Genomic DNA, 17,500 nt, shown 5'->3' on the forward strand with positions numbered 1-17,500 from the left:
AGAGAGAGAGAGAGAGAGAGAGAGAGAGAGAGAGAGAGAGAGACGTAAATGTACCTTAAGGCCCATACGTACCCAATGTACACATATATATATATAAGGTTGTATCTATCCTGTTTCTCCACACACTTTTGTATCGGGAAGCAGATCAGCAGCCTTCCTCATACCTCACCAAAAGATTTTCTGGTATATCATCATCATATTCTCTCTCTCTCTCTCTCTCTCTCTCTCTCTCTCTCTCTCTCTCTCTCTCTCTCTCTCTCTCTCTCTCTCTGTATCAAGTAAGGTTAACCAGGGCACACTGACTGTCATCTCATTAACAATTTCCATGTCCTCCACCACCCTGGCGTTCAGAATCTCTGGGTTCGGAGAGGTTATCTTTAAAAATTTTGCATTGACATATATAACGTTAGGACACAAGCTTTATATAGAGCTTAGAAGGCAGTGCTGAAGTGAAGGAAGAGGAATTATGAATTTTAAATGGAATATCACAAGTCCAACTGTGACTGGAAAAACTGGAATAAAATTTATTATATATATATATATATATATATATATATATATATATATATATATATATATATATATATATATATATATATATATATATATATATATATGATTCTCGTTAGGTAATTATGGAAAAGTTGATAAAAATGACTGCACCATCCTATCAACACACTGCAGAAGACGCTATCATTGTAAATTTATTAACACACTGGATTCCTAGCAATGGTTAAAAAGAGGAAAAGAAATATAGGGAAGTAGTAAGATGGTCCAACTGCTAGAGCGGCCTGGAATATACAGATAGCTCATCCGTGAGAGTAGAAGTCAGTAGCAGGCACTTTTTCTGCAGTGGAATCATAGAGGATAATGATGGTGAGGATGAAGATAATAATTATGATGAGGACAATAATGATGATGATGATGATGAGGAGGAGGAGGAGGAGGAGGAGGAGGAGGGTAATTATGATCCTCTTAATGGCTACATATTACCAGATTAGCCTACTGTCAAAACAATGATATCTTAAGTCTTCTTGCACGAATAAAACTACACACCGGCAGATTACGTAAACACGCATCCAGAACACAGAGCGACAAACAGCATCCTGGAGCCCCTTGCTGAACCTGGAATGGGATCAAATCTTGGCCTATTATCCTGACGCAAAATCTTAATCCCTTCAACCTTTTTACCATTTGTTCATGAAACCCTCCCTCAACGATGATGAATAACGTCCCTCCTGCACAGCACACGTGGATCCCTTGTTGCCATAGAAACAAGTCATTTTAAAATCTACTCATTTTAATAAAAATTCCTCAGCTTCTAAAAGGTTGACGATTACTTTCGTTTGACAAGTCTCGAACATTTCTCTCTCTCTCTCTCTCTCTCTCTCTCTCTCTCTCTCTCTCTCTCTCTCTCTCTCTCTCTCTCTCTCTCTCTCTCTCTTGTCGGTGTCACTCATGCTCAGTCTTCGAATTCTCCGTAGTATACTTGTAAGTTCACGTGTCATTTAATTTGTTCATTCACATATTTGCTAATTCATCAAGTGGTACCTGTGATAATTTTTTGCTCAGATTTCGTAGTTTAACGCGGTCTTATTCTGTTCGAATTATATAAAAAAAAAGGCAGAATGACAGTAAAGATTTCAAACGACGCAGAAAAAAGGGAGCGCGTCGAACATGTAGATTGATCGGTTATTAGAAACCTAGAGAAACAGACAATCAGACAAACAAACAATCAAACAAACGATGTTAAATGTAACAAGCAGAAAATAACGTTCCAATAAAAAACGAAAATTGTGTAAACGACAAAGCAAGAAGGCAAGCAAACAAGCAAGCCAGAAAATACAAAAATAAGGAAAAAATAATAATAATCAGATGAAAATGAAAATAAAAAATTATACAAATATTACAAGAAAGCATTAAAGAAAAGAAATTATTCAAATAAACAAAATATAATAAAATATATACATAAAATATCAAGAAAAGATAAAAGACAAAAAGAAAAAGAAAACAAGAATGAAAACAAGAAAGGAAACAGGCAAGCAACCAACATGGTACAATTAAAGGAGAGAGAGAGAGAGAGAGAGAGAGAGAGAGAGAGAGAGAGAGAGAGAGAGAGAGAGAGAGAGAGAGAGAGAGAGAGAGAGAGAGAGAGAGAGAGAGAGAGAGAGAGAGAGACAGAGAGAGAGAGAGAGAGAGCATTTCAAATTTACCAATATCTTTCTTTATTACCGATTTTACTTCGCACCGGCTTTGTTTATTGACTTTTCTTCCATCTGTGTTTTCCTCTTCTTGTCTCTTTCTTTTCGTAAGTAATGCAACGTTCTTTTTATTTCGTCTTCCTTTGTATCTTTTCCACATAATAGCCACAGCGGGCTGAGCAGCAGCTGGTATAGTCTGGCGCCCTTCGTCTTATTCAGTGCCACACATAACTTACGTTTTGCTCGTCCGTGCATACCAATGGGGTGGAAATAAGTGAGGAGGCGATCCATCTCTTAATTCTGTCTGTTCAACAACACTCCGGAGACGGTGCAACCTTGTAATATTATACGTACGCCTTCCCACGCCTGTCTGTCTCGCTCACTCTCCACTCAGACAGATAAACACAAGTGAAAAGCAATAAAAACATTACCAACATCAGCAGCAGCAGCAGTACTAATAGTATTAATAGTAGTAGTAGTAGTAGTAGTAAACAGCAGCAGTAGTAGTGATGATGATGATGATGATGATGATGATGATGATTATAATAATAATAATGATAATAATAATAATAATAATAATAATAATAATAATAATAATAATAATAATTACATCAGCGTCAATCCTTGTGATGTTCGATCCTATCAAATATGCAAAAAATTTTAAGTCTTTAGCTGTGCACAATTTCAAGACATTCTGTCGCTCTAGATGCCTTTCCTTGTACCGTCTGATTCACACACGGCCTCCCTTCTCGCTCCTAACTGCAAATACACATTGCTTTCCCCAGAGGACATCAGTACAAACCGTCACGTCAGACAAACACAACACAAACGCCGTGTCCCCGTGTTGAGTTTGTATTCCACTTCAGCCACTGAATTGAGAAACAGGAAGACATTAATTAACTCTCCAGATTTGTCTTTTTAAGAGTGCAAATTAAAGGTGCATATTCTTGAAAAATTCTTCACTGATTTGCAAATTTTCTTGGCAGTAATTCAGCTTGCTGAAGCGTTAATGCTTCCTGGCAGACAGAATTTCCCCGGTGATTTTAGCACAGCGCTAAGCTTTATACTTTATGTATAATAATGAAATAAAATTTGTGAGGCTCGCTCGCAATACTACGTACTACACGTGGCCGAGGAGGAAATCATATAAATAAGGCATCTAAGACATCGTCGCTTGGAACTGAAAAAAATGTTCTGATTTTTATGCACCTGAAATATTACACCATTAATGTTTTCAGCTAATACAGCTTCCGGCGACGTTCCCCTCAACGGCGAGGGAACAGCGCGATGACTATGAGGGTACGAAGAGCCTCACTGGAACTCTTGCGTTCGCAATACTACACACTTGCTGTGTGTGTGTGTGTGTGTGTGAACGTGCCCTTATAGTTGCCAAACACTCGTATTTCAGGTTGGCACGGTGTGATGGTTTGCTTCTAAATTATTGTTAAACCTTCCCTTGTCCTGTCACAGTATTCGTTCGCTGCCTCACTTCCTCCAGGGAACACTGCACTGTGACTCTGCACAGATATCTATTCACACAAGCAAACAGTCCACATTTTCACTGGTAAGAAGATGAGCAATCTAGAAAATTATATCACAACGTGTACACTTCAGTAGAGACCATAAAATTAATAGGCCTCTTATCACACTGTCCGTAACTTCTCACTCTCCATGCTTGCAAATTCCATGTCATTTACCTAATTCTAATTCTTGTTTGTTGAGAGACATGAAGTTTCTTTCCAGGTTACACACACACACACACACACACACACACACACACACACACACACAGTGTTGTCAAAATCAGGCGAAAAAAAAAAAAATAGAAGTAAAAAAAATAAAAAAGTAAATGAACAAATTATAAAAAAAACTACAGATCAACCCTGACTAATGAAAACAATAATGGCTTGTCGCTTACTGGCTCGTTTATGGATCAAATCAATCAATTGTATAAATTACCAAACCCATTAACTCTGCATTGAAATTAGACAAGTAATTAATTAACAAACCGTTGTAGCTAATTGACACGCATCCGGCTCAGGTGTGAGTGTGACTGACTGACTGACTGACTGACTGATGTTTTTTTTTTTTTATCCCAACCCTATATACAAGAGACTGGAGTCTTGGACGCATACATTCCTTTATTATCAAGCACTCATTCATTACTGGCAACAAATTAATCCTTCCAGTCACCGCTGAACGAGGCTTCACACGGAGTATTTTATCACTACTTAGAATTATCAAAGCGCGGGACACAGACCGCAAAGGAAAATAAATATTCATATCTCGACGGACAAACTCTCAAAACTTAATTGTGAAAGTAATGTAAATGTATTTCATATATATATATATATATATATATATATATATATATATATATATATATATATATATATATATATATATATATATATATATATATATCATCAGATGTGGGGGTTACGTGATTTACCGAAGAACGTACACGTGCAACAATAACAACATTCTTTATTTTTTAAAGTACATTAACCATCGACCGATTAGTAATGAAACCCTCGTGTCGTCATCGTGACACTAAGCTTGATGCACACGGGGAGGCTGCCGCCAGTGAGAGGCAATGACGGACATCAATTGGCAGCAAAGATACGCTCCACTGGCTCAGGGTTCCCAAGGAGGCCATTACGAGGCAGTTGAGGCAAGAGTCACTTTACACGACAACTTCCTGGAACACCAAACAAGATAGTTGAGGGACGATTGCAGGGTATTTGGGAAACGACTGAAATTCGCTGTAATACCAGTAACTTGTTGCGAAGTGGACGAGACTCATTTTCTTGCGTCACAAGACCGTATTAGGGTTTTGTTTTTTTCAAAATGTATTGTGAATATGAACACAGGAAAAAAAAAATAAAAAAGTAAGAGGGAGAGAGGGAAAATACCGTATGAAATATTCCAAGACAAAAAAGACAAAAAAATAACATAAATGCTTCGCCTGCTACAGCTTCCTCTCAAGCTTGATAACATGTGAAGTGTAAATTCAGGGTGCAAATTCAGTTTCGAAAGACGCTACTAGCAACAGGAGTGATCGAGCAGTTCACAGTTTTGAGTTCCCGCATAACTATTGTCATCAGTAACATTGTCTTAATTAATTACGTAAAATAACAAGAAAGTGCCATTAGCAGTCAGAGGATTACATGCTGTCAAACGGATGTAGTGCACAGTAGTACAAGCCTAATCACACATCAAAGGCACACCTGCATGAGGAAAGAGAACCACTGCAATGAGAGGTATAAGCGCTATGGACTATTCGAGTCGATGTATTTTAATTTAACGACTGGTAGCGCGCGTTTATTCTGTGAACGATCGTTGACAAACAATCAAGTAAATAGATAAATAAAGCCTACCATGGTTCACAAAAGGTAAAGTAAATAGATAAATAAAGATAACACCACAAGCCTACCATGGTTCACAAAAGGTAAAGGTTTAAAGCTGACGGGAGGACAACACGTGAGGGGGTGAGTCAGCCCAGAAGTGAGCGACGTTGATGCTCTGGCCAGGGTGTGGTAGGGGCGAGATGGAAAGTAAGAACACAAACTAACGATTGGAGAAACCTGCACTTGTGGGGAGGAAAAATACAATTACCTCAACTAATCTAATATTCATTTTTCCTCAATCTCCTCGAAACAGGCGAGTAAAATTCACTGGGTACAACGTTATATCAAATTAGATATACGATGTTATACGGTTAAATGGAATATATGAAGCACAGCCCCATGAAAAATGGAGGTAAAGGCAGAAAGTCACACCAACAGAACTTAATTTATTAAACTGACGGATATATTGAATGTAAATAAATATAAGTTTTTGAAAGAATATGCGAGACATATTCCACACGCAAGGAAAATATACAAAAGTTAAATGATGAAAGCATTCAGACTGCAGCGCGTCCTATCAACGGACGCACGAGCAATGAACAAAATTAAATGTACAAAATTAAATATAAGTCCTCGGTCAACGAAGCACAATGTTAAATATTTCCATTCTTGTAAGAAACGGTTGACCAGTGATATGAATTATCACTAATGAACATAAGTCTTAATAAGATGAGAATATTAAGACCTGTCAGCTGCCTGGTCTTAACATCGGTGCTGGAATATTCTGCATGAAATACGGTTATCAAATGATGAAGAAGGCAACGATAAGAACAACGTTTTTACGGAATGAAAGCAACACAACAGCTCTGTTTCATACACCTTATTATCACTACTAATGATGGTTACTTATTCACTTAACGACATAATCCTTCTTGAAATTTATATACTTTGTTACAAAAACAATGTAAAATACGGTCAGAAAATTACCAACAAAACAACTTTTTTTTTTCCGTACTTCAATGTACAGGGCTGAAATTTACCATGGTGTTTTTTACTCAGTTTTCACCCAATGTAAAACCTGGGAAAACCTTATTTGACCAATTAGTAACGAGAACAGTCTTTTCTATTCAAGGTGCTATGGAGATACAGACTTTTGTAATAAAAGGAGAAAAGTATATACTCGCTTTGGGTTGATGTCGGTGATAGTAGAGATTGTGATGGCAGTAGGAAAAACGATGGGGTGGTGACGTAGTGGTGCTCAGTGAAGGATGGAGCAGCCGTGGATGTGGCGGAGATAAGGAAGAGTACAAAAATGTTGATGTAGGTGGAATGCCTGAATGCAGTTTTAAAAGTAAAACAGGTGTAAAATGACCGGTGAAGATCTGACAACGGTCTGTTGCGGGTCACGGCCAGGGATACACGGCATGATGGGAAGAAAGTGCGCAGTAGCCTGAGTACGTTATCACCATCACCATCCACATGCCTTAGGACTTTTATTTGTCAACAATATTCGTTTTATTTACAAAGAATGGCTACGTTCAATAACTATACAGTGTTATGAAAGGCGACTGGGATAAAATATAATATTGCTGCGAATGACAATCTGGCAACTCAGTGGAGACCCGGCCCACCTCCGCCATGATGTCCAGCAGGCTAGCTGGCCAGACCGCCAATCTTTCACTTTTTACCAACAGTGTACGTCCGAATATACTCATTACCTACTCACCATACCTGCTGGGTCGCTGGACGCAAGCCTGAGATAGTGCTTTGGTTGATTCACCTTCACCACAATATCGGTAAAGTGTTCCGGAAAGGACAGAATCCAACACACACGAGCACCGCACAACACTGCCGACGACACTGGCGTCTCGCAGAATGAGTCGTGTCGCTTCGGTTCACTGATGCGAAGCTTTTCGGTACCTGAACGACTTGTAAATCAAGATTTAAGCAACAAGAAAAAACTTTTGAAGTCCGATAAAGTTTCATACACAAGCAGATTAAGGCGTCCACTCGGCAATAATAATAATAATAATAATAATAATAATAATAATAATAATAATAATAATAATGATAATAATAATAATAATAATAATAATAATAATAATAATAATGCAAGTTCCAATTGATTATTGTTCATGTTACAACAGTAATGAGCTACATTTTCATACTTTGAAATATAATGCAGTGTTGTCACTTTTTTTTTTTTTTTCTTTTTTCATAATGCATCAGCCTTCAGTCGCCTGGTATCAAAGAGGTTCTTGATGAGAGGTGTGGTGGTGTTCTGAGGACACAGATGGTGCTCGTCAAGCAAAACTCAATTTAACGTGCAAAATATTGCCTGGGAATCATTTAGCGCGTTTTTAGTTACATATAAAAGTTTGATGAAAGCGTCGGTAATTTCTCTGATGCTGCAAAAAGCGTATTGCAGTGAAACCTAAGAAAAGAGAAGAAACAAACGCCTGCCGCTCGACGCTGATTGACATGCTCCTGGTAAGAAAAATATTAATGGGCACTAAGAGAAGCTTCCCAAAAATTTTTCTTGACAAAGATTCATTGTTTCCATTTCCTGAGCGTCCCTTTATTAAGATTGCCTCCTTCCACCTGTTTCCTTCTGATTCAGAAGGCCTGTCGATATATTTTATGCACCCAATATTAAACGAAATTTCATCAAGATTTGCTTCTATCATCTCATTTTCTGTGTTAGGTTTGGGGTCAGAAACACCACTAAGTGGACACCCTACATCACAGCGGTGCCACGCTTCAGCAATTCATGTGACAGTCTCTACATTAATATCTGCGACATGACTGATATTAGAACTAATATTGCCTGGGTGGTGTATAAGCTAACCAATAAGCCTCGAGTTGCCTGCACCTGCACTTTCACATCTGAACCTAATGACACCACTCTCTGGCACGCTTCCTTTTGTATTTGTTTTATTTCTGCAGTGTCTTGCACGGTTAAAAATGTGTCTTTCTATAATCTAAAAACTACAAATATTTATCTTATACCTTATTGTTATTACTTAAATTTCCTCAATTCCTTATCTTAAAATATATGTCTCTTCCATTCCCTCTTTTCTGATATCCTGATTTGGCTTTTTATTTTCCACCAACGCCTCTAGATATCATCATTCAGCGCCTCTATAGGTAAAAATCGATAAAACAGTTGTACCGAAAAGCATTCTATACTCAAAGTCGTCTGATATGGCCCGAGAATATATCCAATAGGAAGACGCGTGAACACAAACTAAAAAAAAACCCGCTATTCAACCAATCACCGGATGACAACACCTCGCGGGGAGTGTTACAAGGTCCACATGTTCTCAATTTATACATTCGCCAGGTCAATTGACTCGACTTGGTATGTTTCACTTTCCACTATCGTGCTGGGTGTATCACTCACTGCGTTTCAGCGCAGATAACAGCCAATGTGACATCATTCAACTCACAAACCTTACTGTTGATTGCCTCAGGAACTTTCCTTGCTTACTGCGAGTGAATCCTTTCTTAATTGCTAAGATTTAGGTCACTAAACTATTCTTTTCCGCAAGTCCCTTCAACTGAGGTCTTAAACAGATTACTTTATCTGTACTCTTTAAAATTACATACAATTTACACTGGAAGGATTGTAATGAACACAGCTGTAAGTATAGCCGCGTTCGCATTAAAATGATCGCCCTCAGTCAAGGTGTCAAGGCGGACACAAAAGGGTAGCATTGACACACAAGACTCATTCTTCTGCGTCACGGGGCTGTTTGAATGGTGTCATCAGCCTCGGTAACACCATCACGTTACCACATTTGTCTCTCCCTGCTACCCACTTAATTAAAGGAAAACCCCGACATGACAGACGGCTTGGTGGCGGCAGATCTCTGTCACCAAAATTAGAGAAGCTACGTTCGCATAGCGAAAAGCTCCACATTACACGCCCTGCAATACACTGAGTCTGTTATAGAACATACAAAAATAAACTTTATCTGTTACCGTTAAACATTAAATTATGATGCTTTTATAATACAATGAAATTAAATTAATTCAAATATCCAAATCCTATAATCCCATTAACTGACTTCCAGTGACTATTACCCCTGTATTGTTATGAGCAGTATAACTGTTACCATTATTTACTACTCATATTATTCATACTTCACTGATTACACTTCCACAATTACTACTGCACATTCCCAAGTGACAAAGGCCTTCGTGTCACCTCCACCGCAGGGTGAAGGCAGCTGGGACGACCGCTACCACGTGGACGGCGCCTGGGTCAACCTGAGGCTGGTGGACGAGAACGACAACACGCCCATCTTCCACGCTGATCACGCCCACCTCACCCTCCCCGAGGACACGCCCTCAGGCACCCACCTCACCACCTTCACTGCCCAAGACCTCGACGGGGTAAGTGTGTGTGTGTGTGTGTGTGTGTGTGTGTGTGTGTGTTCATAAAGGTGTCACGAGCGGCCCTAGCAGTCACAGTGAGCGGCGCCACTTTCGGCTGGTGGTGCAGGCAGGCGGCAATGTTCTCGCCTTTAATACCCGATGTGTGCGCCACCAGTTTTTGGCGAAGTTTTCCTGGTGAGAGAAACTTGGCACTTCAAGGCGGGAAATTAAAGCAACATTTTAAAGCCACTATGTCCCTTAGCTTAATGGTGCGTTGTGGAGTCTTGGTGGTGATGACTGGTATTGTGTGGGTGGTGGTGGTGATGGTGATGACTGTGGTGTTGAGGGGATTGTGGTGGCGGTGATGGTAGTGATGTGTTGATATTTCTTTTTAGGGGGTTGCTAGTATTGTGGTGGTGACAGTGTTGTGAAAGTGTTGTTGTTGTTGCTGTTGTGATAATGGTAGAAGTGCGCGCAGTGGTGGTGGTGGTGGTGGAGGTGCTTGTGGTGGTGGTGGTGGTGGTGGTGGCGGCGGTTAGTGTTAGTGGGAAGTGCTGTGTGGGCGAGTAATGACTCAAGTAAGTGACCCTCAACCTTTTTAACGTCGTGCAGTTAGTCGTGCTATACTTCACATTTTCCTGGACGGGGAAGAAAAGAAAAGGAAATGCTTTGTGATATCCATTTTCTTTCTCACAACCTGCTATGCCTGCATCCGAGAAGACTGCCTGAAAAAAATAAAGAAAAATAAAAAAACTGAACACAAAAATAAAATAATCTTTCCCCACTTCGCAGGAATAAAGCTTCACGCGTCGGGGGTTCCTATCCTTCCCTCCCTGATCCTTTTACTCGTCCTTCACGGCAGACAAGGAGTAAGGAGACAAGCATTCCAAATCCCAGTGTCTCGTGGGATACAATAATTCACATCACAAAAGTAAGAAATCAGTCTCCTTCGCAACAACACAAAGTCCATTAAAAGTTTGGAGACACATGAAGCATTAATCTTGCACGGTCATTGTGATTTAAACTGTTTGCGTTTATCAACATTTTTTTTTCTGTGTGAGGGAGTCGTGGAGGGAGTGACCGACCATTGTGACACCAAATGAGCCCAAATGAGCTCCTGTTGTTGCCGTGCCGTGTGAGGCGGAGTGGCGAGATGGGCCCAGACGCACCTCGGTCCCGGAGTGCATGCGGTGGAAACTCCCCTGCCTCACTCCAATTGTATTTCCAAAGCGGAACGTTCCAAAAAATGTACATTCGTTTTTTTAAAAAGATTCAGCCGTATAAAGTGTTTCCCCTGTAATCGTTCATTCAAGCATGACTGATGTAACACAAACAATGGTGCACCGTGATGAAAATTGGTGTGGAAATATTTACGCTTGATTGATTAATTGAATATTTGCTGCGTGGTGCCGCAACTACGAGGCCATGCATGGCGTCATACGTTAGAGAGAGAGAGAGAGAGAGAGAGAGAGAGAGACAGACAGACATATGGAAGCAGGTCGAAGCCTAAAAAATTCAGCCATCCTATCACCCAGTAAAAACTTTGGGTTTTTGAATGGTGCCGTAGGAAAATAAAAAGAATGAATGCTCGAAAACTTTCACATGTAAAAAAAAAAGAAAAAAGGCACGAACTTGGTAAACGAACATTCACAAGCGAGAGAGGTGGAGGAGGAGGAGGAGGAGGAGGAGGAGGAGGAGGAGGAGGAGGAGGAGGAGGAGGAGGAGGAAGGTTGAACGCTACGGGCAAATAAGAAATAATCTCGCCAGGGCAATATAAAAGTCTATGTTTACTGTTACAATAACGCTTCACAACTATTTCAAGAAAGCATCATATCCCCTAATTTCCATGGCGCCTTTGAGAGCGGCGCTTATCGAGAAGGACTTCGGGAAAATGTTTAAAAGCGTCGACGATGAGACTGAATGGAGGCCGAGGCACCTTTATTAGAACCAAGCAAACGTTCCCAACACGGACAAAGGACTGACGCGTACTTCCGTTCCAGTGTTTGAAGAGACGACTTGTTTGCTCAACTTTGTCGTTGAATCGAGTTGGGGTGCGTTGAAGATCGAACTGCAGATGTGTTTGTTACATCAGAGAGAGAGAGAGAGAGAGAGAGAGAGAGAGAGAGAGAGAGAGAGAGATTGAAAGAGGAACTACAAGATACATAATAATCATCCTTATAGCTCAACTAATAGCAAGCAATCACAACAAGCCTGGAGTATAACGAAGCTAGTGTTTAATGACAAGCATGGCACCAGACGCCCGTGGCCGAGCATCACCGGTCTGGCACCAGTAATTAATTGTCACGCGTCACCTCATTTAAGTCAACCGCGATACAGACATGGCCGAAAGTCTACAATCCTGCTGCACTCGTTCTTACTATGTTTAGTTATTATTATTATTATTATTATTATTATTATTATTATTATTGATGTGTTCTCTGACCAGGTTAAAATCTATACGTTAAATTTTTCTCGATTTTCTTCTTCTTCTTCTTATTATTATTATTATTATTATTATTATTATTATTATTATTATTATTATTATTATTATTATCCTTCTTTTTCTTCTTCTTTTAAGGAAATTGCCAGCAGATCACAGCAACTTAAGACTGAGAGAAAAAAAATCAAAAGTAGTGAGTGTCACGTGTTCCTTGACTTCTGACCACGACTGTTCTTATACACATTCCAACTGGCTCACCTATAACATTTTTCATACACGAACACAAGCAGAGCACACAGCACTCCAAGGACTCTCACACAAAACAGCTGCATCCCGTCCCGACAACAGCGGCAGACACTCCCCCTGATAACACTAAGCTCCCGTCCAGCAGTACTAGTCACATGCACCTGACACAATACCATGCAGTGACTAGGCATGAAGCACGTACTTTCCAGCGACTCCCCTTCACAGGATACAGCACCAGAATGTTAGACAAGGGAGAAGCGGGTCTCTAAGCGTAACATGAGAGCTGAGGGGAGGTTTGAAATAGCGAAGAGCTGATGGTGACACAAGAAAGTAGAAGCAATTTTGTTATCTTCTGTCCGATAAGAATCTTTATATATCTGTCTACTTTACTACATGTGATCTACGACAAAACGGTAGAAAAAAAGATCGAAGGAAATTACAAATAAAACATGATTACGTGAAAGGTCAATAACAAGACGACACAGCCTTGGGATAAATCAAATAAAAGCAAGTAATAAAAGAAAATATGTGAGGGAAAATGTGTGGCTGGAAATTATATCGGAGAGAGAGAGAGAGAGAGAGAGAGAGAGAGAGAGAGAGAGAGAGAGAGAGAATGTGTGTGTGTGCGTGCGTGCATGCGTACATGCGTGCGTGTGTGCGTGCGTGCGTGCATGAGTGCGTGCGTGCGTGCGTGCGTGCGTGCGTGCGTGCGTGAGCGCGCTAGCGAGTGAGCGAGTGAGTGAATTAATGAAATTTAACACTTGCTTGCCGCGATTCTGTATCTTACCATAAATTTTTGAAAGCCGCTGATACACCGTCCAGCCACAGCACCACAAACACTCTCACAAAAGGACACTTTATACCCAGACGTAACAAGGTGGATCTAAAAATCCAGCTTTCCTCCTCCCTCCTGAACAAAGGCCACAGAGACCAGAAACCCGATTCGGCGCCGCGACAAAATCATAACAGAAAAGGAGAAAGACACATTTTAGGAAAGTGGGAACAGAGTGCTGGGGAAAGCGCGCCAAAATGTACGAGTATCAGATAATTCTGAAATATACCGTCAATAGAAAGGTGAATAAAAAGAAAAAAGAATCAGAATGCGGGAGAAAACGTTCCAAAATGTACGAGTAGCAGATAATTCTGAAATATACCGCCAATAGAAAAGTGGATAAAAGTGTAGATAAATAGATGGCTAAATAAATAGTAATAATTGTTGAAATTAATAAATACTAAACATGTTATTACATGCAATTTTTGTTACAAGGAAAGAGAGAAAATATGGGAGTAGAGCTTACTCTGAAATTCTAAAAACTGCAATATGTAAGTGACATAGAGATGGAAAGTTACCAGAACAATTATTACCGTGCAAAGAGATATGACTGAAGTGGTATTCGATGCAAGAACTATCAGCGTTAAGTGACTCTGCTTCTAATTGCAGTACTGTTGTGAAAAGTTTAGGAGTGCGTGGGGAGAGAACGGTTAGGAGAACTGAAGGGAGAGGAGCCAGGCTAGGTGAAACTACTGGATCAGAAAGCTGAAAAATAAATGGACGGGGTGAGCTGAGAGGATATGGATCTGAAAAGCGAATGAAATGTACAATAGGAATATGAAGAATGTTTCGCGAGAAATGTTACAGCCTCACATAGTGTTGTGAAGATATATAGTATTGGAAAGCAGCAGCATGACGGGATGTCCGAGTGCGAGGAAGCAGCAAAAAGGGACTGACTGCCCCACACAAATTATGCAACTCTATAGATGGAAAGAAAATGTATCGAATATCAGAAAAAAAAAAAATAGATATGTAAAAAGATAAATATAAAGAAGGATAGAGACTCGGAAAATAAAAGTCAGTAAGAAACTCAAAAGGAAATGGAAAGTCTTGAAAAATTGGTGAGCAGGTGTGTCGTTACCTTTGAAAAGGAATGAGATAAAGGAGAGGGAGAGAGAGAGAGAGAGAGAGAGAGAGAGAGAGAGAGAGAGAGAGAGAGAGAGAGAGAGAGAGAGAGAGAGAGAGAGAGAGAGATGCAGTAAAAATAGATTTGATACACAGCAAGAGAAATGTTAAACGATGAAGAAAACGAATCTGCAAGCGAGATTGATTTGACATACGGTGACTAGAAATGTTATGTACGTGCTAGGTGGCGGTTCACACGACAGTGTTCCGAGGAGGCGCCGCGATACCTGGGGACGTACACGATCTATGAATATGAAATCAAGTAAGGAAATTGTGAAAGGCAGCGAGTAAAGAAAAAATTGGTTCAGAAATATTTCTATGGAGTGGCAAATTTGTGTGATATTTATAGATTTGCTAAAAAAAAATGAATAGATAAAAAGTGTACGTGAGAGGAGATTGTGTGACGATATACTGTATATAGAGTGTGATCATTGTATGGCATGAAAGGAGAGCCTGAAAATAAGAAGCTTTGACAAATAAGTGGTAAAAGTAGTACAGAATACAAGAGGCGTGTGGTGAAGAGGAAGGTATGGGCAAAGGACAGTAGTAAATGTGTGGCGTGGTGAACGAAGGGACTCTGAAGTGGATGGAAAACAAGGGTAGTAGGACAATTTCAGAACCAAATTGGCTAAACTGATTGGATCCCTTATTCTATTCACTTTTAGGGGTGACAATCAAATTAAACTTATTTTTCATTTATATATTTATTCTTTTTTTAGCATACAGAGAAAATAAATGTTTATACACTTACCAGACTCTACATATTAGGAGGGAAAAGTTTCGGTAAACACTTTAGATTGTTCATGGAATTAATGGACTTACAATAGTAAAAAAGTAAGACATGTAAGAAGTATTCCACACTGTAGAGATGCACACTCCCCTCATCGCCATTATGAGAGTTATGAGTAGAAATTTCCACTTGAAGGTATGTGTCAGATAGGACGTTTACACATCATGGGAAAGAGAATACATAAGAACACATATTAACCCTGGTGGTTCAAGTGTTTCTTGGGTTTGATGTACAGTCTAGCTTTAGAAAAACTTTAAATCTACCAAATGGAAGAAAACTAAACGCAAGTGGCGGATGAAATCAAATTGAACCGAAAAGCAGATTGTAAATGTTAAACGGTATATAAATTAATATAAAATTATGAGAAGACACAAAGGGAGAGAAAAAAGATAAATAATATAAACAATGTCTTTCCTGACATGGTAGCAATTGTTGTTTATATCCATCATATGTAGAGCAAGGTTTTCAAGAAATCACCCTGGAAGCGATATTTCCATTTGCATTTTAAATGCCATACACACGTATAGCACGAGCACGGCACACCTGTGAGGCAGCAGCGGGAACACCAGAGAAAGGCTACGGCTGGAATAAATAGTCAAGGGAACATTAGCATCACCATTATCGACCTCTGTAATTCCACTGCAGAATAATAATTTGTATTCATAAACACTCTGACTTCTCATTAGAATTATTTTGAAAGGACACAGACACGTTTCCTCAAAACTGGTGTAAAATTCTTGTTAAACAAGCAATAGATGAATGAAAACAATCGAAAAACCCTGATAACTTCCACTGAAGCCAGTTAAACGTAATTGAGATAAGACGGCGAAGCGTTTGAGAATATGAACCAGTGATTTCCCCCCAATCCTCCCCTTTCCACTCGTCTCCGTTCGCCATCTGTCAATAGCAGGGTATCCACGTTTCCACTACAGACACGCCCAGGAATAAACTGGTTCTTAAAAGATATATTCTTTGAAGTTGTAAACTAAAACAATCAGGAGAACATCATGTGGCAATAACTTATATAAAAAAAAAAAAACATGGAAGATGGCACGTTCTTCAGAAAAAAAAAAAAATGAGGGCAACAGTGTCTTTTCTGGGTTTTGATACTGTTGCTTCAATGTTTCCTAAACTTAAACATTTAAACACTGTCAGAAATCCACATATGCTACAACTCATGTCTACTTTTACAACGTCATGCAAACAATGAATAACTATTGTGGAGGCGGGATAATTGGTCAGGTGAAGCACGCCGCCAGAGATTCAACCATCGGACCTTCTAAGTAACCCCAGTTCGACACGTCACCAAGACCCGAGTGACTTTCTTTCGGCCTTGATTGTTCCGTCACAACACTTCTCAGTTATTTTTTCCAGGTATCTAATAAAATGAGTCCAGCTTGCCTCGTCTTCCTCACTAGCGAACGTTGCACTGGTATGTCTCCCTTTCTTCGTCTGTTTTCCGTGCCTCAGGAAGGGAACACAGTCAGCCCGGAGAGCTGAGGTGGCCTTTATTATGTGAAACTCTGCTGCCCTCTCTCTCTCTCTCTCTCTCTCTCTCTCTCTCTCTCTTAGATTTTGTAATTTATCTGCAATTCAATTAAAATTATAAGCAAATGTACTAATATTCTGCTGAAGTACACTCGTTTACGCATACAATTTTGGAGACAGAGAGAGAGAGAGAGAGAGAGAGAGAGAGAGAGAGAGAGAGAGAGAGAGAGAGAGAGAGAGAGAGAGAGAATAAAGAAAATAATGCGAAATATCAAATACACACACACACACACACACACACACACACACACACACACACACACACACACACACACACACACACATACACACACACACACACACGCACACACACACAAACCGTGAGTTGTCTTAATAGTAATGCAGTTAAGAAAGCTACCAAAAAAAATGGCAATACATAAGAGAGAAAGAATGGAGCGAAGCAGATGAAATTAAATACCTCGACCACAGAGAATGAACAGGAGGAAAGAAGGAGAACTTGGAGGAGATAAAAGGTGCGGAAGAAGAAGGGATGGGGAATGAAGGAGGGAGGAAATTGCGCCTCTCTCCAAGAATTGTGAAAGAGATCTGAGAGAAGAGAGAAGCGCTGAGCGAAAAGAAAAGGAGAAA

At 39.8% G+C, this 17,500-nt stretch overlaps 1 protein-coding gene and 1 long non-coding RNA gene across 2 annotated transcripts in view; one reads left to right on the forward strand and one right to left on the reverse strand.

Moving 5' to 3' along the window:
• The window catches only part of LOC135088839 (putative neural-cadherin 2), a 156,536-nt gene that overhangs the window by 134,283 nt on the left and 4,753 nt on the right, over positions 1-17,500 (forward strand). The window contains exon 10 of the mRNA XM_063983890.1: positions 9,773-9,949. Within this exon, the coding sequence (XP_063839960.1) occupies positions 9,773-9,949 (177 nt within the window). The remainder of the gene's footprint in view (positions 1-9,772; positions 9,950-17,500) is intronic.
• LOC135089766 (uncharacterized) lies at positions 4,671-7,405 on the reverse strand. Its single transcript, XR_010261639.1, has 2 exons — positions 7,278-7,405; positions 4,671-4,902 (listed from the first exon to the last, which is right to left on the reverse strand). It is a non-coding gene; the product is annotated as an uncharacterized LOC135089766 (long non-coding RNA).

The sequence above is a fragment of the Scylla paramamosain genome, chromosome 3 (genome assembly GCF_035594125.1).
Source record: "Scylla paramamosain isolate STU-SP2022 chromosome 3, ASM3559412v1, whole genome shotgun sequence".
NCBI classification, from domain to species: Eukaryota; Metazoa; Arthropoda; class Malacostraca; order Decapoda; family Portunidae; genus Scylla; species Scylla paramamosain.